The 24,407-nt window shown below is 48.5% G+C and overlaps 2 protein-coding genes across 2 annotated transcripts; both read left to right on the forward strand.

The window, feature by feature from the left end:
* The first annotated feature begins 10,477 nt into the window (after nt 1–10,477).
* On the forward strand, nt 10,478–14,035 carry LOC111159442 (folate receptor gamma-like). Its single transcript, XM_022521925.1, is given in 5 exon segments — nt 10,478–10,645; nt 13,171–13,359; nt 13,486–13,575; nt 13,577–13,637; nt 13,749–14,035. Coding segments are annotated over 5 exon segments (795 nt in total).
* A 4,901-nt stretch (nt 14,036–18,936) lies between these two features.
* LOC111159443 (folate receptor 1) lies at nt 18,937–24,097 on the forward strand. The gene is made up of 5 exons (XM_022521926.1): nt 18,937–19,083; nt 21,342–21,502; nt 23,191–23,379; nt 23,475–23,610; nt 23,765–24,097. Exons 2-5 carry the CDS (start codon nt 21,350–21,352, stop codon nt 24,049–24,051), a joined length of 765 nt encoding a protein of 254 aa, XP_022377634.1. The 5' UTR covers nt 18,937–19,083; nt 21,342–21,349; the 3' UTR covers nt 24,052–24,097.
* The last annotated feature ends 310 nt before the right edge of the window (nt 24,098–24,407 follow it).

Consider the following 24,407-nt stretch of genomic DNA (forward strand, 5'->3'; position numbering starts at 1 on the left):
AGTTTCACAAATCTTTGGTAAATATCACCATTAGAATTTTGCTAACTTAAAAAAAAAAGAATTCTGGTAAGTTATGTTAAATGGTGGGAATTCATTGAATGTCTAGATTATTTCCAAATAAGATGAAATGCTGAAACACTAATTGTTAAACAAGTCTAAGTTTATCTACTTTTGACCTCTCATTACAGGGCACTCAAGATATTGGGTCTATTAGTAAAAACGTCTTGTGCCACATTGAAAAATTGTGCTATGGGGATATGTATGTGACTAGAAATGATTAAATTCATTCATAAATCTGCCAAACTAAAGAACGTTGCTGGGGCACCTCGGTGGCTCAGTGGGTTAAGGCCTTTGCCTTCGGCTTAGGTTTTGATCCTAGGGTCCTGGAATGGAGTCCCTCATCAGGCTCTCTGCTTAGTGGGGAGCCTGCTTCCCCCCTCTTTCTGCCTGCTGCTCTACCTACTTGTGATCTCTGTCTGTCAAATAAATAAATAAAATCTTTAAGAAAAAAATAAAGAACGCTGCTGTAATAGTTCACAACTGCTTGCCTTTTAGTTTTCACTAGATATTAAGGTTTCTAAGAAACCTTATCTAAGAATATGATTCTAATTAAGATATGTAATTAAAGTTACTAGAACTAATAAAGGAAAAGACTCTGTATGCAAAGAAAGTAGGATATGTTTTTGGCTAAGAGAAGACTTGAGGTATGAAGATACATTTTTGTTAAGGAAAAAGAAAGTAAATTTTTCCTAACATTAAAAAAAAACCAAAACACCCTGATTATTTCATAATCGGAAAGGGGAAAATAAAGGACAAAAATCAAACTTCCCCAAATCAAATTCTAAATTAAGTTTTTTAAATTTGGAAGTACCTTTGGGATTTTCTAAAGGGCACCTGGAACATCTCAGATTTTTTCTCTCTCTGTTAAAAAAAAGACATTTAGCAAATTGGGCTTATTTAATGTGTTAAAACAGGGGAAGCATTGCCAAGTAAAAAATAATGCTAAACCTCCTTTATGGATATCCTTGTATGGATATGTTAGTAATAAAGGGCTATAGAAATTATATGAAATTCCTCAAAGTCCAATATGTAACATTATCAGTCATAATTCCAGTTACCATCTTAAAATGTTGGGTATCACAGAAACAACCAAATTTCCTTGTCAATTTCATTAAATGGACCTCTCATCAGACTTTTTTTTTAAGATTTTATTTATTTATTTGACAGACAGATCACAAGTAGGCAGAGAGGCAGGCAGAGAGAGAGGGGGTAGCAGTCTCCCCGCCAAGCAGAGAGCCCGATGTGGGACTCAATCCCAGGACCCTGAGATCATGACCTGAGCTGAAGGCAGAGGCTTAACCCACTGAGCCACCCAGGTGCCCTCATCAGACTTTTAACTATGGACATTTTTCAGTCTTTTTTCATTTACTGGCCATTACTGTTTTACTCTGATTATTTTGCAAAAGTAATTCCTCTTCAGGGAGATTCATAGAAAGGACTCTGACTAGTATAGGTGTCTGATAACTTTCAGATCCTACCACTGAACTGGGTAAGAATTTACAAACTCTTATGAAAAGCTGTATTCGTAAAAGTTCTAACAAAAGATCAAGATCAAGAATTAATTACATAGGACTGAAAAAATGACAATGATTGTAATTTTTTTGTTCAAAATGTTGCTGGTTCTTTAATCTTTTGTTTTCCAGATTTGAATAATTTTTTTCTCTTAAACTAACCATGACAAAAATTTGGTAAAGTATATCTTCGTGAACAAAGATGAAACAGTTACTTTTTCTTCCTACCTGATCTCTCCAGAATTTGCTAAGTCTCTCTTATTTTCATGGCAATATAGTTATTTGCATAAGTTCAATAAGGATCTGTCTTCCTTATAACTGGACACAGTTCGGAACAATTGATTATCTTACCAAGGCTTTGTTGGAATGTCATATTTTAGAGAGATATACATAGGCTCAAATATGATACCAGATTTAAGGAACTACAGTTGACTTTATGCCAATAAAGCCCCTTGGAAAAATCAGCCTAGCACCTTGCATACAGGGTTTCAGCAGCCTTACGAGGTGCATAAGGAAGGTCATTTCTTGGCAGTCCCAGGAACCTCAGGATATTTTGGGGAACCTCAAGAAGAGAGGAACCCATCCAAATCTATAGGTATTAGAGAAATCTGGCTTGGCTTCTTAGCCTCCAGAGGCTTCTAAAAGTTGTCTGAGATTCCTTACGAAAAGTTTCAGCAAAGCAAACATAAAAGAACCTATATGGTCAATCACTATTCTTTCTGCATTTATGTAAGTCATCAGGCCAAATTTAATGCAATACTAGATTTATTTTGCAGTCACATCAGTCTCTTTGATTATTTCTGGTAGAAACAAGTGACTGTAGAGAGAAAAAAATATGTTTCAATGGAAAGTTATAGTACACCCTTGTAAATATCAGATTCTAGACCTGCTGTCTTTGAAGTTTTGTTTTCTACTTGTAGACTGGATTGGACACTGATTCTTATTTCCACCAGTATCTGGCTACAACTCTCCAATCTAATGTTTCCAATCCTTCTCCTACCCTGCTAACTTGGAATCACTGAGAACTAAAACTGCCTTCTTCCTAAAACCATGTAAGCTAAAGTGGGATGACTTAATATAAACTTCAGGGAAATCACCGTAGCAGCCATGTATGGGCAATGTCTAGGCCTGCTGCTGTGTGGTTCACTCAGAAAGATCACCAGCAACATTCAAACTGCAAACCAGGAAAACCTATCAGACTGCCACCGCTCCATGTGAAGATGCTTCAAGCCCAACATTTAGAAATCTCAACTGGCCACCTTCAGAACTCAGAAACTGTGATGATAATCTGCTCCAATCATTAACATTGTTTTATTTTTCTTTGTTGCCCTGGAAATGTCTCTTATTAAATACCCAGTACAAATACTTACACCACATTAGGCCTAACTTGGAGAACCAACCTTCATCACCACCTCCTGAATAAGAATCCTTGAACTGAACTGACTTATTCTCAAGATTAAGAGACTAGTTTGATGAGATATGGAGAAATCTACCAACTCAGGACAGGTTCAAAGCTACTTATCCCAGGTCACCCAAGGCATTAAAATATTCTGCAACATTACCCAAATCCTTGAGCAGGTAGCTAAGCGCCTGAGATCACTAACCTGTTTTCATGGCTGGACCTTTCACGTTTGGGACAATGGCTATGGACTAGGTTTCAGACTATTGCCTGTATAATTATTATAGCATTTGCTACTATAATCCTATGGAGATGTGTGATTTCTGGGTTACAAGGGGCCCTACCCCTGACTTTTAGTTTATTGGCTACCCTGTCAGTTAATCTCCTCACCATTGGCTCTGATACCTGAGCATTGATGTAGGAAGGACATTAGGGTTCGAAGCCCATGTCCAAGAAAGAGTTCTTTTTTTTTTTTCCTCCCCCTGCTCCCCCAAGAAAGAATTCTTGAGATGTCTTTGGTGCAAAAAGGTGATTTTATTCAAGGATGGGGACAGGACCCCTGGGCAGAAAGAGGTGCACTAGGGTCATGAGGAGTGGCCCATTATATACTTTCAAGTTGGGAGGAAGTTAGGGAAAGTCTAATTCTCCAGGGAATTTTGGAAACAAAGTTTCCACGACCTTGAGAGGGCTAGCTACTGTTGGGAAAACGTCATTTATTACCATCTAATAAAACCTTAGTCATGAGACCCTTCAGATGTATATCAGTGGGCCATATGCTTGGGGGGATGATTGCCAACACGTATCTTGGGGGGTTTAGAGATGAAGGAAATTTCCAATGGAATTCTTTTTTTTTTTTTTAAGATTTTTTTTTTTTGGATTTTATTTATTTATTTGACAGAGATCACAAGTAGGCAGAGAGGCAGGCAGAGAGAGAGAGAGAGAGGAGGAAGCAGGCTCCCCGCAGAGCAGAGAGCCCGATGCGGGGCTCAATCCCAGGACCCTGGGATCGAGACCTGAGCCAAAGGCAGAGGCTTTAACCCACTGAGCCACCCAGGCGCCCCCCAATGGAATTCTTATATGCTAAAATAGACTTACAGGATCCTGGCCAGGAGGGGGATTGGGCTAGGATTGCCTTTTGCCTTTAGCAAAGTGTTCACATTGAGGTAGTTGAGTCCTCAGAGGAATGTCACTCTGCCTGTTTCAAGGACTTGTCAAAGGGGTGTAGGTAGTAAGGAAATTCAATAATTTTTCTTCTGCCTTTGTTTCCCACATCAGGCATCACAAGGTAGATTAAAGTGTAAATCTTGACAGTGGTTGTTCTTTTTTGAAATGCCTGACTTAAGCTTTGATTACGGAGACATCCACTTCAAGGACAGCCATCTCCAATAAACACACTGCCAGCCACATGGATTAGATAAAGAGCAAGGCCACATCCACCCCCAACTGAGGCTCTTTTGTTTTAGAGATCTTGGCTGATTTCCACTGACCATTTGGGTCACTTGGTTTTTTTTTTTTTTTTTTTTTTCTCTCTTCTCCCCCTCTTATTCCCCCCCTTCTTTTTTTTTTTTTTTTTTTAATTTTAAGTAGGCTTTATACCCAACATGGGGCTTGAACTCACAAGCCTGAGATTAAGAGTCACATGCTCTACTGACTGAACCAGCCAGGCACCCCTGCTCTTATGTTTTAAATTCACCAATAGGGATGCCTTGGTGGCTTAGTTGGCTCTTGTCCACTAAGGTCTACAAGACAAGTCCTGCAACAGGCTCCTTGCTCAGCGGGGAGTCTGCTTCTCTCTCAGCCTGCCACTCCCCCTGCTTGTGCTTGCTCACTCTATCAAATAAATAAATAAAATCTTTAAAAAATAAAAATAAATTCACCAATAAAGAATAAGACTGTGCTCTCTCTCTCTCTCAAGTAAGTAATAAAAACTTTTAAAACAAACAAACAAACAAATAAATAAAAGGGGTACCTGTGTGGCTCAGTCGGTTAAGCGGTTGCCTTTAGCTCAGGTCATGATCTCAGTGTCCTAGGATAGAGCTCCATGTCAGGCTCCCTGCTCAGCCGGAGTTTGCTTCTCCCACTCCCTCTGTTTCTGTCCTTCTTGATGCTCTCTCTCTCTCAAATAAAATCTTAAAATACATACATACATACAAGAGTGAGCCTGCGAACCCTAGGCCCCCACCCTTGACCCCAATAAAAGCAGAACCCCAGGCCACTGTGCTCTCTCTCCCAGTGCCCTCGCTGTGTAATTTCCAGGTTCTGTAAGTCATAAATCTTTTTATTTTTTCAAAGCTCCCTGAAGGAGATTGCTGAAAGGCATCTTACACTCATAATAAGAACCACAAGAACCAGGGCCAGTCCAAGCGCAACATTGTTTATGGATAGGCTGAGACCAGTACAAAACACCCCTCCATATCCATAGGGATCCTTTCCCTACTTTACTGTGGCCTCTGCCCAAATATCACCTTGTAAACCTTTCCTATATCAAATAGACCCTCCTCAGGGAGCCTGGGTGGTTCAATCAGTAAAGCATCTGCCTTCCGCTCAGGTTGTGATCCCTGGTTCCGAGGATCGGATCGAGCCCCACGTCAGGCTCCCTGCTGGGCAGGGAGTCTGCCTCTGTTTGTCCCTCTCCCTGCCTCTCTCTCTGCTTCTCCCCCAAACTTGTGCTCCCACTCTCTCTCTTTCTCTCTCTCAAATAAATAAATAAAATATTAAAAAAAAAAAAGCCCCATCACTTCTTGGCCTTTTGGCTAAGTGTAAAACAACAACAACAAAAAACAGCCCTTCTCTATTCCCTTACCCTGCTTTATTTCTCCAGAGCACTATCACCATATACCTCCCCATTTTTTTTCTCCCACCTCCCTGGAATGCCAGCTTCATGAGAGCAGGGACTTGGTCTAGTTCCCTGTTGTAGCCTTAGCACCTAGAACAGTCTAGCACATAGCAGGCACTCAGAGGGTCTCACATTGGTATACTGACCAAATCCCTCCTCCACCCTGCTGGTGCAAGCTGCCATCATCCCAGTCCGGGACTCCTGAAGTCTCCCAGACCCACCCGCCCTGCCCACACCCAGTCCCTTCTGCACACAGGAGCCAGGAGATCTTCCAAAACCGCCAATGGAATCAGGTCACTCCCCGGATTAAAACTCTTCAATGATCAAATAATTCGATCGTCCCCTGCAGGGACGAGGAATTCTGTGGAAATAGTTTGTGAATTCTGTAGAATTAAGTGTTATGTGGCTGTATTAAGGTGATAAGCCAAGTCGTTTCTCAGAGCCTGAAAAGGGCCATAGCGACTGTCGTGTTAGGAGCAGTTAGCGATGGCCACGTCCCCTGGCTTTGTGCTTTACTGGTGCAGACAAGACTGGATGTTAAAATCAGTGGATGACTGTGCGATGAGGAAAAGGGCATTGTGTCAAAGTATCTTCCCACAAAATATTTACTGCTCACAAAGGGAGACCTAGCATATGGCGAGAAACCACCTTACCCAAATGATGGCCAGCAGTAAGACATTTGCAGGGCACCTACCCCGTGATGTGATAAGCTCTGAAAGGGTCATCACTCCTCTGATTTTCTGGCCCAGATATGCTTTGGTTATATAAGATGTCAACATCTGGAGAGCCTGGATGCAAAGAACATGGGAACTCTCTTAACTACTTTTGCAATTTTTCTGTTAAGTCAAAGGTTATGCCAAAATGCACAGTTAAAAAAATCCAACAGACGTAGTGGCTTACTGGCTATCTTATTAAGCTTCAAGACTGTGTGAGTCTGAAATTTGGGCAAGACCCCGCTGGACGATCCTTCTGCTCCACGGGGCAGTGACTACGGTCACTTAGTAATGTTCAGCCTATGTTGGGGATGCTCTTGAACACCCAGGATGGTTTTACTCACAGGCTTGGGTCTTCGGCAGGGGTTGCTGGAAGGCTGGCTTCAGCCAAGCCCCCTCTTCTCCGTGTAGTCCGTGGGCTTCTCAATGCCGCTCTAGCGGGACAGTTAGTCCTCTCACATGGTGGCTCATGGGTCTAAGAGACAATATTCCAAGAAATAGGAAGTAGAAGCTGCTAGTCCCTGTCTTGGTCAGTTTTGGCTGCTGCAACAGAATAGCATAGAGACAGGGTGTTTATTTTTTATTTATTTTTAAAAGATTTTATTATTTGACAGAGAGAGACAGCGAGAGAGGGAACACAAGCAGGGGACGGGGGTGGGAGAGGGAGAAGCAGGCTTCCCACTGAGCAGGGACCCCGATGCAGGGCTTGATCCCAGGACCTTCGGATCATGACCTGAGCTGAAGGCAGATGTTTAACGACTGAGCCACTCAGGCACCCTAGTCAGAGTGTTTAAACAACAAAAGTTTATTCCTCACAGTTCTGAAGCCTGAAAGTCCAAAATCAGGGAGTTGGCATGGTGAGTTCTGGGGACGCCCCCCTTCAAGGTTTCAGACTGCCCATTCCTTGCTGTATCCTCACATGGTGGACAGCAGAGAGGGGAAACAAGCTCTCTCACGACCTTTATGAGGCCACTAACCCCATCTAACCCTAATCACTTCTCAGAGGGCCCCACCTCCTCATATCATCACATGGTGGGGGACAGGTTCATAGGAATATTCAACATAGGAATGGTGGAGAGAGGCAAACATTCAGTTCATCATTGTCCCTTAAGGCCTGGAGCCAGAAACTGGCAAAGCATCGGTTTTACCATATTCTATTGGTCAGAGCAGTCACGGAGCCTGTTCAAGGGGACGTGACATAGTGCTCACTTCTCAACGGTCCCTTCTTTGTTCCCTTCTTTAACCCCCACATGGGAAAGTGCTCCCCCCACCCCGCCTCTATTGCACAGGATGAGATTAATCATAACCCTTGGTTCTGGGCATGCTCTCAGCATTGCTTCAGGTGTGACTGCCTTTATAGACTTATTTGTGTCTTTGCTTAGCTTTTCTCAAAAAAGCAATGGAAATCCTAGGTTTTCCTTTTTGCATCATTTATGATTTGTAGACCTGATTCATCACAAAGCTAGGAAGAACTTTGATGAAAAATCTAAGCTTGTCTCTGGTTGGAATGGGGTAGCATGATCCTCTTATTTCTAAAATATTATATTTCCTTTATTTGCATTATTTGGCAAAACACAGCAGAACTGGAAAAAAGAATTGTACTGTCTAAAAGGATTCTGGGGAGAGAAGCTCTGAAGGCTGGTCTCAAAAGTAAACATAGGATGTGGTTTCTTGGCTAAATTTCCTAGAGGTAAGGCAAGAAAATGAGACCATGTATTTGAAGATAGCAAGACAGAGGAAAAAGCAGCACTTTGCAGTTAAATCAGCTTGGGTTAAATCCTGACTCCTCCACTTTTTAGCTGTTTTGGAATTCACCTAACTCCCAAGGCCTTGGTTTCCTCATCTGTCTGTTGGGAATAATAATGTCAACACTGTAGTACTTGTGAGAGTTACAAGACACGACAGTGTAAGTAACACATCCATTATTCTAATTGGTATAGTGTGGTTCTCAATATATGACTGGTGTGATTATGTAATTAATGTTGTTCAAGGGTCAACTGTATACAACACAAAGGCACAGACTTTCTCTGGCAGTATACTTAAGGACCTAAGACTACCACTGGCTTGGTGTTCCTATTTCTGCAAATACCTCTATCGTAGCCATAACTAATATATAGCATTATTTTATGAATATCCTTGTTATTGAAATTTACATATGGTATCAAATCAGTTGCATCATTCTATATCTTATTTCTCCATTCAACATTTTGTATATTTATATTCAAATACATACAAATCTGTATGTTATATTTAAATAAGGTATATAGTCACATGGTTCAAAAAATCGAAACAGCATAGAAAGTTTATAGAAGAAAGTCTTGGGATACCTGGCTGTCTCGGTTGGAAGAGCATGTGACTCTTGATCTTGGGGTCATGAATTCAAGCCCCAAGTTGGGTATTGAGATTACTGGAAAAAAAAAAAAAAAACTTTAAAAAAATTAAAATTAAAAAAATAGAAGAAAGTTGCATCCCTAATCTTGTATCCTCCCAGCAAGGGAGGCTATGTAAAAAAAAATTTGTACCTTTCCAGAATTTTCTTTTAAGATTTTATTTATTTATTTTTGAGAGAGAGACTGCAATTATATGCACAGGGAGCAAGCGGGGGGGTGGTGTGGTGTGGGGGGTTGCGGTGGGGGGCAGAGGGAAAGAGAGAATCTCAAGCAGACTCCCCACTGAGTGCAGAGCCCAATGAGGGGCTCAAACTCACAACCTCCCTCCGAGATCACGACCTGAGCCAAAACCAAGAGTCAGATGCTTAATCAACTGAACCACCCAGGCACCCCTCAGAATTTTCTTATGCGAAGACATACATTCACCCTCCTCCTTGTTTACACAAAAAAATTCTATGGACACGTTTCTGCACCCTTCCTCTTTCACTTAACAATATACTTGAATGTTTTTCCACATTTGTATACCAAGAGCTTTCTCATTCTTTTATATCAGGTTAAATCCCATTGGGTGAACCCTCATTTATTTAACTGGTCTCTCACTGAAAGACAATTGAGTTGTTTCCTAGACAAAGCCTGTTTGCTTTACCCTGGTAGATTTATAAAAGGAGTGGGGTGGAGGAGGGAGACACTGTACTTCCCAGGGGGGCTGAGGTTGAGGCCAGGGCAGGTCTTGAGGGAAAGTGCGGAAGGAGGTGGGAGGAAAGGTGAAGTCTTACCCAGTTCTCCTGGGGTCTGGTTTTTCTGCTGGATTTTCCTCCGCTGCTCCCACCACCCAATGTGCTCCCTCCTCCGAGTGTATCATGATGCGCCTTCCCGCCTTTCCATAGCTCCAGGCCCCACTCTGCCAGGGTAACTTCCCAAGACCCCTTTGTGTGGGGGGCGGGGTTGTTGAGGTGTGAGAAACTGGGGTCTGGCTCTCTGGGACTGCACCCTCACTGGCTCTCCACATTGTGCCCCCAATGGCACTCCCCTTGCGTTCCATGGCACCCAGTCTAGGACCATGAGCAGTGACTGCAGGGCTCAGTGGCCTTCAGCTGGTCCCGGGTCAGGATCCCCATCTGCCCTACACTGGGTTGGTGGGGGATGGGCTGAGGCTGGCAGGTACTTCTTCTCTCACTCCCTCCCCTCATCAGCAGACCACATTCCGTGGTTCCTGTTGTGCAGATCTGAGAGGGCTTGCAGAACTAGCAGGGCCCTCAAACTGTGGACGAAGTATCACCGGTGAAATCTAGAAGGACACATCCAGGGAGGGGTGGTGGCTCCCACCACGGTCACAGAGCAAGCTAGTGTTGGAGTACCCTTGGGATGGGGTGAATGGGTCTTGCCTTCTGGCCCAGACCTCTACACTTGCCTTTGGCGTGGCTTGGGGGCCCTCAGGGATAAGCGGGGTGAGGAGGGAGGAAGATCCAGGCTTGGTAGGGAGACAAGAAACGCATGGAGAGTCTCGTGGCTGCTGCCTCCCTCTTAGGCTTCATCTACCTCTGATTGTGGCTTTCTGGCAGGAATGGATGGACAAGGCCTGGCCCATGATACAGCTGCTGCTTCCGGCTTTGGTGGCTGCTGCGTGGGGTGCTCAGCCTAGGACTCCACGGGCCGGGACGAACCTGTTCAACATCTGCATGGACGCCAAACACCATAAGACGAAGCCAGGCCCCGAAGACAAGCTGCATGGCCAGGTGAGGAGGGAGTAGAGTCATGGGTTGGAGAGAGAGGTGACCCTAGAAATGGAAGAAAGCAGAGAAGTGGAAGATCAGCTTTGGGGAGCAATGGAGTCAGGAGGGTGGCCGAAGGGATCCCCAGGGGGACACCAAATCTACTATAGCGGGTAGGTGGATAGTAGTCTCTACCTATACAGGTGAGGAAGTAGGAAACGAGGCCCACAGTGGGCACGGATACAATGTATGTGTGTGTGTGTGTGTGTGTGTGTGTGTGTGTGTGTACGTCCATGCGTACACATAGCGTGGGAACTGAGAGGCTAAACATGAGCAGGGGCTAGGACAGAGTTGGGCGGTGCCTTTTCCAGCCTTAACTATGCCCCAGCCCATGGAGCTCAACAACAGGGCTCAGGGGACACAGGTCCTTCAAGGTCACCATGCAGCAAATACAGAGCAACAGTTCAGGTCCTCCACCCCCACTAGGTCCTGAAGAGACAGTGACAAATCAGATAACGATGGGAAGACTTCCCAGGACAGGTGCCATCAGCCTTGGCCTTGGGGAATGAGTAACAGTTTTCCAGGAAGACAAAGCAGGAAAGGGCAGCCTGGCAGAGAACAGCTTGTACCCGGGTGGGAAGGGGATGGCAGAGGCAGTGATGAGCTTAGTGTGACCAGAGCCAAGGATGCTGCTGCCCACAGAGAAGGGGAGGCCAGGGGAGTCCCCAAAGCAGCTCGGAACCCAGGGGCTAGAAGTGAAGAGTGGGAAGCCCAGAGCCCCATGACTTCTGAGTCATTTCCCATTTTTTGTTTGCATCGTGTGTGTGTGCGCGCACACACACACACGCACACACACGCTAAAATAGACGTAATATAAAAGTTGGTATTTTAAGCATTTCTAAATGTTGGGTTCGATGGCCATTCATACTGTTGTCCCCACCACCATCCATCTCCAGAACTTTTTCTCTTCCAAAACTGAAAGATTACTTCATTTTCAGAACTTTTAAAGTTCTAGATGGTGCTTCTAAGACCCCTCGGGAGCACTTCCTCTTTGCAAGAAACGGCATGCAGACTTTTGAGGAGCCTTTCGATTGTAATTCTGAGGCACAGGGGTTGTATGGGGAGTGCTTGTCTGTGTCAAGCCCCTACTAGAGGCCAGCAAGTGCCTGTCAGTATAATCACCCCCTCCTGGAGGCAGGAACGGCTGACACTGATTGGCAGGCCAGGGACGAGGTGCACCGGGGTCCTGCAGAACCCCCAGGAGCTGGGGCATCTGCGGAGGGGTATGTGTGAACTCAGGGAGGCCTGGAAGCATGTTTGATGTCAGCTGTGCTGGGGGTGGGCTAGGCTGTTGGACTGGGGTAGGTTTGGTTCCACCCTCTTGGATTTTCCTTGTTTCTCCTGAGTGCCCAGACCTGTCCCATGCCCCTGTTGCTTGGCCCTGGGTGCTATAGTTCATGGCAGAGATTTTAAATGACTGGCTCGTAATCACTCAGCTCTGGAGTCCCAGCTTGGAATTATTTCTACAGAGAAACCTTCACATTTCCATTGTCTTTTCTGTTTTGAATTATCTCTCTGGGATGGCCTCCCATATGGAGTCAGGTCCATACCGGGGTTCATGTGCAGGCCATTATGCCCTCTGTCCCCCACTACTTTCTGGACCTATGTGGAGTCCCCTAGCTTGAGGGTCCAGACCATAGGAGAGCCAGATCAGTGCCCTTCCTCTCTGCTCTTACCATAGCTTGGGGCCAGGCTCTTCTCCTACCTGCCCTGAGTTAAAATCTTGATCCCACCATTTACCAGGGGTACAGCTTACGTAAACTCTGTAACGGTTGAATGAATGATGTTTTTACTAGAGTGCTGAGGGCATAAAGTGCAAAAGCCTCAGGGACTTTGCACTTGTGTTTTCTGTGCCTACCATGTTCTGTGTCTTCCCCCTGCCCCTGACTAAATCCATAAACTCCATAAAACCAGAGATTTTTTTTTTTTAAATATTTTATTTACTTGACAGAGAGAAACACAGCGCGAGAGGGAACACAAGCAGACGGAATGGGAGAAGGAGAAGCAGGCCTCCCGCCGAGCAGGTAGCCCGATGCGGGGCTTGAACCCAGGACCATGGGATCATGACCTGAGCCGAAGGCAGATGCTTAAAGACTGAGCCACCTAGGCGTCCCAAGGCAGAGATTTGATCTGTTTTGTTCACAGATGTATTCTCAGCCCCCACACACACGATGCGGGATTGATCAAAAGTACTTAGTTAATATTGGCTGGAGGCAAAATGAGTAATATAAATAATGCGAATCACGTGAAATAATTTAGAAGCATGAAAATAATTGCTCCCCCAGACAGTGGTTCCCAGGCCTCCCACATCCCCTGTTTTACTCTCTGTTAAAAAACTGTTACAACTGCCTCAACCCCAAGAGCCAGGCATCGTGATGCCCTCCCCAGCAAGTGTTCCTCTGGATGCCCCACCTGGGGCAGAGGAGTCAGAAGATGGAGGAGACCGCTGTGGGGCGGGTGGGCACTTCGTCGGTGTCTTCCCCACGCAGTGCACTCCCTGGAAGGAGAAGGCCTGCTGCTCAGTCAGCACCAGCCAGGAGCTGCACAAGGACACCTCCCTCCTGTACAACTTCACCTGGGAGCACTGTGGCAAGATGGAGCCCGCCTGCAAGCGTCACTTTATCCAGGACAACTGTCTCTATGAGTGCTCCCCCAACCTGGGGCCCTGGACCCAGGAGGTATGGGACCCTGCCTCTCCCCATCCCACCCCTGCAGCTGCCATCCAGCTCCATCAGGGCTGTGGCAGGAGATGTCTCATCCCCAGCTGAGCGCTGAGTGAGCCCTCCCTCCTCACCTCCCACCAGGTGAACCAGAGCTGGCGCAAGGAGCGCTTCCTGCACGTGCCCCTGTGCAAAGAGGACTGCCAGCAATGGTGGGAGGACTGTCGCACCTCCTACACCTGCAAGAACCTACACCTGCAAGAACAACTGGCACCGGGGCTGGGACTGGACCTCAGGTGAGGGGGGTGGCAGGTGGGGACGGAGGTGGGGTTTGAGGATCTGGGGTGGCCAGAAACCAGCTTCGGGCCCGGGGGCTGAATGTCTGCGTCCACCCTCTCTGCCTGCAGGTATTAACAAGTGTCCAGCCGGGACCACCTGCCGCACCTTTGAGACCTACTTTCCCACGCCCGCAGCCCTGTGTGAGGGCCTCTGGAGTCACTCCTACCAGGCCAGCAACTACAGCCGAGGGAGTGGCCGCTGCATCCAGATGTGGTTCAACCCGGCCCAGGGCAACCCCAATGAGGAGGTGGCGAGGTTCTATGCCATGGCCCTGAGTGCTGGGGCCCTGCCCCGAGGGGTGGAGCCTCTCCTGCTCAGCCTGGCCCTGATGCTGCAGCTCGGGCTCCTAGGCTGAGCCCCTGTCACTGCGGACACCTGCCCATCTCCCTTGTCCGCACCCAGCCTGGGTGACCTGGCCTCGGCCCAGCTCAGCACTCTCAGATGGGGGGACCTCACAATGCCCTAGTTATTGGTTCTTGATCCAAGATGAGTCATATGGGGTTCCTCTGATGGCCTATTTTCATAGATCCGTGTGTATCTTGTGTCTTGTACGTAATTTGGGGATGAGTGGGTTGGAGGGACAGCCTCACTGCTTTATCATTCCTCCTAAGAGGCCCAAGGAGGGACTGGGAATAGCTGGAAGTTCACCAGCAAGTAGGAGGTAGAAGCTGACCCCTTAGTCTGAAGCTCTTCTTCACCAGGCTTCCCTCCATGCCAAGTTCATCAGTCCCACACCACAAGGGGCTAAGGGGATGGGTGGAGAGAAGGTGGGCAGAGATGACAGATAAGTTCTCAGGCTCCTGGTGATAAAGAAAGCCTCTTTCCCTTTCCTTCCCTTACTAGATGTGGACTAGGGTGGAGATACTGGTGGTGGTAGTGGGTAAGGAGGCCCAATGATGAACAACTACATTGCTTCCCTTTTTTAAAGGGATAATTGCTGGGCAGAGGGAGAGGGAGAGAAAGTCTCAAGCAGACTCCACACTGAGTACAGAGCCTGATGTGGGGCTCCATCCCAGGACCCTGAGATCATGACCTGAGCAGAAAGCAAGAGTTGGGTGCCCACGCGACTGAGCCACCCGGGTGCCCCTGCAGTGGGTAATCTTATGCATGGTAGAATGTTACACATGAATTCCAGAAAAGGCGTTTCTAGGTCAAGAAGTAGATGGAGTTATAATTTTGAGTTACAACTCTACAACTGTATCAGTGTGCCCCTCCCCCAACTAGGGATAAGAGTGCCTGCTTCCTGCCGCCTTGCCAACACAGGATAGAGTCAAACTTCTGATTTCCTACTAAGCTGACTTTGTTTTGTCAAACTGATAGATACAAGAAGACCATCTTGGTGTGGCTTTCATGCACCATGTGTCTTTTTTTTTTTTTTAAGATTTTATTTATTTATTTGACAGACAGAGATCACAAGTAGGCAGAGAGGCAGGCAGAGAGAGAGGGAGGGGGAAGCTCCCTGCTGAGCAGAGCCCAATGTGGGGCTCGATCCCAGGACCCCGGGACCATGACCTGAGCCAAAGGCAGAGGCTTTAACCCACTGAGCCACCCAGGCGCCCCCATGCACCATGTGTCTTATCATGAGAACACAGTTTCTGAGATCTTCCTTATTGATCTACTGAGATTTGGCCCATTCTTTTCCACTGCAGGGCAGTATTCCAGCCTATGTAGTATATGTCACATCTAACTCAGTCTCCTACTGATGGGTATTTGAAGGAGAGGGGTTCTTTGAGAACCTTGACATTTTTGAAAAGCACAGGCCAATTCCATTATAGAATATCCCTCATTTAGGGTTTATGGGTTTCTTCCTTATTAAATCAAGGTCATACATTTTTGGCATGAATAGCCCCAAGGCAACACTGGGTCCTTCTCAGTGCATCATAACAGAAGGCATATGGGGGTGAGCTCACTCACTCTCGAGGGTGAGATTGGGTCTGTCAGGTTTCTCCACTACTTCTTCCCCCTTTGTAATATGTAAGTATGATACAGGCAGATACTTGAGAACTGAAGATATCCTATTCACCACCATATTGGCACCCACAAATTTCGCCATCTGATGGACATTTTTAAAAAGTAAAATAAACAAAAATGTCTTATGCGGCAACCCCTCGCCAACCCTTTAACCCATGGTATCTGTTGGAGAGACCAGACTTCAATGGCATAGAGACCCCTGCCCTGCCCTGCCCCCCACTGACTGACTTAGACTGACCTAGAGCTCATTTCCATCATTCTGTTCCACACCCCATAGGTGAGCTCCATTCACGCTTCTCACACACTTTGTGCCAGCAATTCTCTTTCTGCGTTCCTGGAATGTTCCTTTGTTCTCTGCAGGCTAGCTCCTTGTAGCCACTTAGATTTTAACCTACGATTCCCCGCTAACATGACTTCTGACCACCAACCAAACAAGGTCATCCAGGCACTTTCTTATCACATGGGTCTCCTGCCTTTGTACAGATACCTATCATCTGCTATGTTTATCATCTGCTCTTCCCCAACAAAACAGACACTCATGAGGAGTCTATGGGAGCCCAGGGAGGTTAGAGAAGGCTTCCAGGGGAGTAATCTCTGCCAAACAGAAAATGGCGGGAGGACCAGCACTCGGCTCAGCAAGGACAAAGGCTTGGTAGGATGGAAGTGGAAGGAGAAGTTTCTAGGAGGCTGAAATAGAAGTTAAGAAGGCAAGGGCAGGAACTGAGGCCAGAGGAGAAACACAGTATTTGTGCAATCCTTAGGTTGTTGCCCTGAGGGCCTCTCACAGAGCTTTCCTTTCTCCCTTCGCGGAAGAACCTGGTTTGGAATGGGACTCAGGTCTGAACTGTAGCCTCTCTTGGCTGCCTGGGAACTGCAGTTTCCACAGCTGAGAAAACAGGGGGTGGGCTAGCAGCAGGCAGGAAAAGCTCCAGTTTCACCCACCCCGACTCCACGCAGGCCGGGCCTCCACCTGCCCCGGCCAAACACCCTCCTGTTATCCTTGGTCACAGCACAGCCTACAGATTGGGGGCTACAGGATGCCCATGGCTCACCTGGCTGATAGTAAACTTCCGGTCCAGGCTCAAAGGTGACCGCTTCACCCTGTTCCTCCCCGCAGGTCACACAGCCCCCGCACTCTCATCCCAGATTCAGAGGAGGGTGACTCCCCACAGAGCAGAACTCCACGCCCATCTCCCCTCCCCTTAGCTGGTGACTTATGAAGCCCTCAGGGCCCAGGTCCTTCTCCTAGTGGAGAGGCCACAAAGCCCAGTTAATGATCAGTCCCCAGGTCAGGGGTGGAGGATGCCAGGTAGGGGCAAGTCCCATCTAGACGAGTTCCCTCCTTCAGGCATTCCTAGATCTCTGGTCATTCTTCTCCAATCAGGAGAAGGTCGCCTGGTCTTATAAAGCCGGGAGAGAGGTCTGAAGGGTCCGAGGGCCCTTCACCTGCTGAGGTTTTCCAAGGCCTTAACCCTCCCTGCTCTTCACAGGATTCAGGTAAGGCTCGCTTTGAGGGAGAGGTAAAGCAGGGCTGGGGGTGGGGGTGAGGGTGGGGATGGGGCTCTCCTGGGAGTCCATTTCATTCCATGCCCTTCAGGGCTCAGCTGCTTTCCCAGCAAGCCCATTCACCTCCTGTCCCAAGTGGCCTTCCCCATGGTACCGAGGCCCCATTTTCCTTAAACTTCTATTGCTGTCCCTAGGCCGATGGCTGCCACATCTGTATCCAACCTGTACCCCTCCCCGGGGCTTTTGCCTCTATGATCACTTCTCCCTGGGTCGCATACAGGCACTGCGACAAAATGGAGCTCTGCTTCTTCTTGCCCAAATCTGCTCCTCTCCTTTTCCCTTTCCCCAGCAGTGGTACCATCATGGTAAAAGGAAGACTTCGGTCCTTGGGTGGGGTGGCCGCGGTGGGAAGGGCCTACAGGAGACCTGACTCTCAGATGCTGGAGAAGGGACACCTGTGTGGTTGGGTACAGGGGCAAAGAGAGGGGTGCCACAGCCTAGGAGCAACTGAGGCTCTGGGCTGCTGAATGTCTGATTTTGCCGCTGGCGACGCCTGGGACTGATGAGGTTGGAGGAGTTGGCGGATCTCTACTTTGGGGACTAGGTAGCTCTTTAGTCTCTACAGCTGGCTGGGAGCTTGGAAGCTTGCACTCCAGCCCTTGCCCTACAATTGGTTCTGTCCTTATTTTCTGGATCTCATTCTCATCTATATAAGAAGGACAGGGGTTAGAAGTGGACCAGATTATTTTAAAGGATCCCAGCATCTCAGGCTGCAAGGTTTTATCAGCCCTAAGTTTGGGGGAGAAAATGGGGTAAGTGGGACTTGGGGACTGGCCTTAGGCCTACACTAAGAATCCACGCTCTCCCACCCACCCACCCACCTCCCATGGAGGCCTGGCTAGTGCCTGATGTAGGAAAGATGTTAGGGTTCAAAGCCAATGGCCAAGAACGAATTCTTGAGATGTCTTTGGTGCAAAGGTGATTTTATTCAAGTACGGAGATAGGACCTGTGGGCAGAAAGAGCTGCACCGGGGTCATGAGGAGTGGCCCACTATATACTTTCAAGTTGGGAGGGGGTTAGAGATAGCATAAGTCCCTAAGGAATTTTGGAGGCAAGTTTTCCAGGACGTTGAGGGGGCTCGCTATTGTTGGGAAAAGGTCATTTATTACCACCTAATAAAACCTTATTCGTGAGACCCTTCAGGTGTATATCGGTGGGCCATATGCTTGGGGGATGATTGTCAACATGTATCTTGGTGAGGGTTAGAGATAAAGGAAATTTCTAAAGGAATATTTATATGCTAAAGTAGACTTACAGGATCCTGGAGGGATGGCGGGGGATGGGGGTGTGTGTAGGGGGGCTAGGAGTGCCTTTTGCCCTTAGCAAAGTATTAACATGGAGACAGTTGAATCCCTACAGGAATGTCACTTTGCCTGTTTCAGGGACTTATCAATGGGGTGTAGGTAGTAAGGAAATTAAATATTTTATTTTATTTTATTTATTTGACAGAGAGAGAGAGAGAGATCACAAGTAGGCAGAGAGGCAGGCACAGGGAGAGGGGGAAGCAGGTTGCCTGCTGAGCAGAGAGCCCGATGCAGGGCTCGATCCCAGGACCCTGAGATCATGACCCAAGCCGAAGGCAGAGGCTTAACCCACTGAACCACCCAGGCACACTCCGGAAATTAAATAATTTTTCTTCTGCCTTTGTTTCCCACATCAGTGCCCACAATAATTAGCGTGCAATAATTAACTGGTGAGTGGCCTTCGCCCGATCCCAGGCCCCCCTCCTGGGCCACATTCCCCGCTGCCTGCCCTACTGCCGGTCTCCTAGGCCACTAAACCTCGGCTGTGCTCCAGAGTAGGGCAAGAGGGACTGCGGAGCCGAGCAGAAGCCTGAGCGGGACCAGGAACACTTCCTCTCCCAGGTATGCCACTCCCCACCCCTTCAGTAGAGGCAACACACCCCACAGAGCTCCCAGCAGGTGTTAAAGAATTTGCCAAAGAAGGAGGATCCATTTTTGCCTAAATCCCAGAGAATTCAAAGGTGGAGGCTGAGGGCCCAGAGCAGAGCAGGGGCCTGCCCAAGGTTAAAACGTAAGTTAGTGTCCACCCCTGAACTAGAACTGATGGGCTCCTGCCTCTTAGCACACTGCCCTTCATAGCGCGCTTCAAGTTTGGGGCCCTGGCGTGGGGTGGGGGGTAATGTGTTCAGGGTGATGCGGGCGATGGTGGCTATTGGAGGAAGGGGAGAGAGTTGCATCGAGGTCTGAAGTGGGGACTAGGAATGTGGGAAGTGGCTTACAGAGTGATGGAGGCTGCATGGAGAAGAGAGCTCTGGCTCTAGAAAACAACCAGAGCAAGCAGAACCGCTGACCGACCAGGTGGGGCCCGAGGAGCCTGGGGCAGGGCTTTCTGAGTCTCCACCCCAGGCCCTCCTGGGAACCTGGGCACAGGGAAGATGCAGGGGACAAAGCTGTAGGAGCTCTGGACTCCAGGGGCCTGAATCAGACTTGGGTGGTCCCTGCTCCGTGAGGTGGGCACACCCCTCAACCTGGGCCAACAATTGCACAATCCATGCCCAGCGGACTGTCATTTAGTGGGGGTTTTTCCCCTACATTTAATCCTCAGAGGAGGACACTAAACCCAAGAAAATATGAGTTCTTTTGTCCCACGGTAAAGCAGGAGGTGCCGTGTTAGGGCTGAGATCACCGACAGGCTGATCTGGCCTCCTGTGCTCTAAATTAGCTGCTAGTCTGTGTTTCTCCAAAGAGTCACTTGGTTCTCCAGAGAGTACAGATTTGTCCTGCGCCCTCGCAGGTCAGTGAGTGATTGGGTCATGAGAAGAGTGATTGGGTCCTGGAACAAGTGAATTAGCCGGGGAGAGAATGAATGAACACTGGAATAAACAGAGTAGCAGAATCTTGGACGGTGGGAAGGTGAGGGGCGAGTTGGGGAGTGAGGCAGGAGTTCAGTTCCAGGTTCCCCAGCCCTGCGGGGCAGTCAGCCTGGAGGCGGCCTGCTCAGGCCTCCTCCAGGAGGCCCAGGAAGAAGCCCAAGTTCTCCAGGACACAGGGTGCTGTGGAGACGAGGCACCTTTGAGCAGAGGGGTGCATATGCTTTTGGGAACTGTGGGAAACAAATGCCAGGTGCCTGGTGACTGGTGGGTGAGGGAACAGTCAGTCGCCTCCCAAGGTTCAGGGTCTGCGCTCAGAGGGCTGAGGTGCTGTGAAGGTGGAAGGGAGGCCAGCTCTGTGGCCAGGGGTTGGGAACCTACCAAGGCCTGGAGGCTGTCCAGCTGGCTGCCCACGCCTGCCCCCAGCCCTCCAGTGCCCTGTGACAATGACCCATGTCACAGGACCTCTGGGAGAAACCAGATGATGAGGCTGGGGGTTGGTTGTTTCTGTTTTTGTTTTTTTGAGAGGGAGAGAGGGAGGGAAGGGACAGAGGGAGGGGAAGAGAGAATCACAAGCAGGCTCCACTCCGCAGAGCCCAACGTGGGCCTCCATCTCATGTCCCTGAGATCAGAACCTGAGCCGAAATCAGAGTCAGACGTTTAAAGGACTGAGCCTCCCAGGAGCCCCTTGTTTGTTTGTTTCTAAACACAGACCTGCTGCTTATCTGGAGTTCCAAAACTAAGATTATTGTCAAGGTTTGCACAAAGTGATTTGGTGTCAAAATCTGACCTAAAAATCAATGTGAGGTTATTAGAGGTTTCTTTTTTTTTTTTTTTTGAGGTTATTAGAGTTTTAATGTAACCCACCAGTGTAATGATTTTACCACGGAATGTGTGCTTGATTGTTGAGTGCATGTAAATCATATTACCTTTTACCAAATCCTAAATATTTTAAGTTCTGAAACATTTGCCTCCAAAGATTTCAAGCAAGGGACTGTGGGCCTATGGCAATCTCTTGGCTGTTTCTGCCTTTTGCCCAGACCCATCTCTTAGTTTTATCACTTGACTCCTTCTACCTAGAGAAGTCAGTAACTTGTGTGACCCAGCAAGGACTGTCCCGGGGTGGTATCTGAGTCCATTCCTCCCTGAGGCTGGGAAGACTAAGGGGTAGGGGTGGGGCGGGATGGCCCCAGGTTTCATGGAGACTCCACCTACCTGGGGCTGTTTCCACCCACCGGGAGGCCCCACCTCTACCTTTCTTGGTGCCACTGACCACAGCTCTTCCTTCAGAGACTGACATGGCCCAGCGGGTAACAACACAGCTGCTGCTCCTTCTGGTGGGGGTGGCCGCAGTATGGGCGGCCCGATCCAGGACTGAGCTTCTCAATGTCTGTATGGACGCCAAGCACCACAAGGAAAAGCCAAGCCCGGAGGACGAGCTGCATAAGCAGGTGGGCCGAGGGCCAGTCTGGGGTGGGGAGGAGCTGATTCAGAAAGAAGAAGGGGAGAATAGAGCTTCTGAGCGCTTCCATGGTAGAGGCAGGAAGACCACCTGAGAGGCCTTGAGAGTCTGTACTATGGTGGGCAACCGTCTGTTCACCACATGCTCTGTGCCCCATGTTGTCTGTATGATGCCAAGAGCTCAGTGTCTTGGCTGTTGCATTTCCATGTCACACAAACCCGGATTCTCTAGAGAGGAGCCTGGGAAATAACCCTGGAGAGACGCAGCCCAGTGGTTGATGTTGATTTCAGATTTTGGACTGGAACTGACCCCTCTAAGAGTCTTGAGAGGAGGAAGTACCCAGAGCACACAGTGGCTTCTTTCCTGCCAGCCCCTAGCAGCTCGAGAAAAGTGGATTTCTCATAGGCACGTGGCTGGGTGTGAGGTGCCTTGATTCACACACCTAGCAAACATTTCCCCTGGGGCTCTTACCTTTTTGGTGGACCTGAGGTCTCCTTTGTATGGCAATTGTTTTACCACAACCCCTTTCATATCCTGAACCTGTCTACATGTTAAGAAAAATCCATACGATGCCATAACTGTAAAGAAAACACAAAAAGGAAGCTGCTTGCAAAATGCATTCCAGTATGTCGGCATTCATTTTGACCTCATTAGGAGACAGTGACCACGTTGCTTTGAATCACTAAGTCTACAGGTGAGCGATGGTGTAACTTGGATACTTGCAGCAGCCTTGACTTTAACTTCTTCAGCCTATATATTGTTTTTTTTTTTTAAAGATTTTATTCATTTATTTGACAGAGAGAGAGAGATCACAAGTAGGCAGAGAGGCAGAGAGAGAGAGAGAGAGGGAAGCAGGCCCCCCACTGAGCAGACAGCCCCATGCGGGACTCGATCCCAGGACCCCGGGATCACTACCCGAGCTGAAGGCAGAGGCCCAACCCACCGAGCCACCCAGGCGCCCTATTGTTTTTAAAGTGCACATTTTAGGGGCGTTTGGGTGGCTCAGTCGGTTGAGGCTCTGATTCTTGATTTCAGCTCAGGTCATGATGTCGGAGTCATGGATCCAGCCCTGCGTCGGGCTCCCCTCTGAGTGGGATTCTCTCTCTCCTCCTCCCTCCGCCCCCTACCTGGCCTCCACAACCCCTTTCATGCATGTGTGTGTGCATGTTCCCACTCTAAAAATAAATAAAGTGCATGTTTTAATATTTTGCTTTTATACTGAATTCTAAGCTATGGGTTTCCATTCATTCAGTGTTTTGAGTAATTAGATCTGTTCTGTAATTAGATCTGTTCTGAGGTTCCAATCTATTTGACTTGCTTCCTCAGCTTCAGGTCTTTTGTGACCTTCTCTGTGAGGCATCTCTGACCCTTCTACAAAAGTGCAATTCCCCATCCCTCTCTCCTGCTTAATCTCTTTCCAAAGCAGGTATCCCGTGAGAAGTGTTCATTGTCACGTCTCTGCTCTCTGGGTTCGAGGAAGTAGGAGCTCAATAAAGGTTTGAATTAGTGAATTTCGTAATGCCTGCACTGCTCCCAAAGAGGGTCCTCTCGTGGCAAACATTGCCCTGGAAGGCTGACTGCTTTGGGGGATCAAAGACTAAAAGGGGCAAGGCTGCACGTGGGAATATTGTGGCCGTGCTGGGCATGCGAGTTAGTGCCTGTATCTTCCCCACCCAGTGCAGCCCCTGGAAGAAGAATTCCTGCTGCTCCACCAACACCAGCCAGGAAGCCCATAAGGATATTTCCTACCTGTACAGATTCAACTGGAACCACTGCGGACATATGACACCTGCCTGCAAGCGCCACTTCATCCAGGACACCTGCCTGTATGAGTGCTCCCCTAACCTGGGGCCCTGGATCCAGGAGGTATGAGTGTCCTCCCTGGACCCCCATATTTACAGAGGGACTGAGCAGCTGAGAATTGTGAACCTGAGCCCCTTTTCACTACCGACCTCTCCCAGGTGAACCAGAGCTGGCGCAAGGAGCGCATCCTTGATGTGCCCCTGTGCAAAGAGGACTGCCAGCAATGGTGGGAGGACTGTCGCACCTCCTACACCTGCAAGAGCAACTGGCACCAGGGCTGGGACTGGACCTCAGGTGAGGGTCTGGGGGGGGGCAGGGAGGGAGAGATATGGGGGTGGAGGTATGGGGGGTAGGGCTGGCATAGGAATGTTTGGGGCTGTGCGCTTGGTGGAAGCGAAGCTAGTTCTGGGCCCAGTGGCTGAAGGTCTCCCTCCCGTCTTCCCTACAGGCTATAACCGGTGCCCAGCAGGAGCTGCCTGCCTTCCCTTCCATTTCCACTTCCCCACACCTGCTGCTCTGTGCAGTGAAATCTGGACTCATTCCTACCAGGCCAGCAACTACAGCCGAGGGAGTGGCCGCTGCATCCAGATGTGGTTTGACCCAACCCAGGGCAACCCCAACGAGGAGGTGGCGAGGTTCTATGCCATGGCCATGAGTGCTGGGGCCCTGCCCCGAGGGGTGGAGCCTCTTCTGCTCAGCCTGGCCCTGATGCTGCAGCTCGGGCTCCTGGGTTGAGCTCCTTTTACTCTCTGATACCTGCACAGCCCTGCCCTGTTGAGCCCCAAAGCTCCTAGCCATTCACCTCCTATTCCTCGGCCAGGGATGGGGCTCTGACCGACAGTTTAAATAAACCAGACACCCACCAGGTATTACATGAATTATTTGGGTATGAGTGGGAATGTGACTTTTGCTTCCCAGTTCCCATTGATTGAAGCCAGTAAGACTTGGTCAGTTCCCAGTTCTGATACGTACTATGAGCTTTTTAGATGTTGAACTGTTTTTGTAACCTAGGACATATTCATAGCTCTCAATTGCATTGTGTGTGTGTGTGTGTGTGTGTGTGTGTGTGTGTGTGTGTGTGTGTTAAGATT

This window comes from Enhydra lutris, unplaced genomic scaffold (assembly GCF_002288905.1).
Source record: "Enhydra lutris kenyoni isolate GAN:26980312 unplaced genomic scaffold, ASM228890v2 scaffoldscaffold68, whole genome shotgun sequence".
NCBI lineage: Eukaryota > Metazoa > Chordata > Mammalia > Carnivora > Mustelidae > Enhydra > Enhydra lutris.

What these genes read in the sequence shown, in the direction of transcription:
- LOC111159443 (XM_022521926.1), top strand. Translation starts at nt 21,350, where the DNA reads ATGGCCCAGCGGGTAACAACACAGCTGCTGCTCCTTCTGGTGGGGGTG. An exon ending in TGGGGCCCTGGATCCAGGAG is followed by an intron (nt 23,380 to 23,474) that starts GTATGAGTGTCC and finishes GACCTCTCCCAG; the next exon opens with GTGAACCAGAGCTGGCGCAA. An exon ending in GGGCTGGGACTGGACCTCAG is followed by an intron (nt 23,611 to 23,764) that starts GTGAGGGTCTGG and finishes TCTTCCCTACAG; the next exon opens with GCTATAACCGGTGCCCAGCA.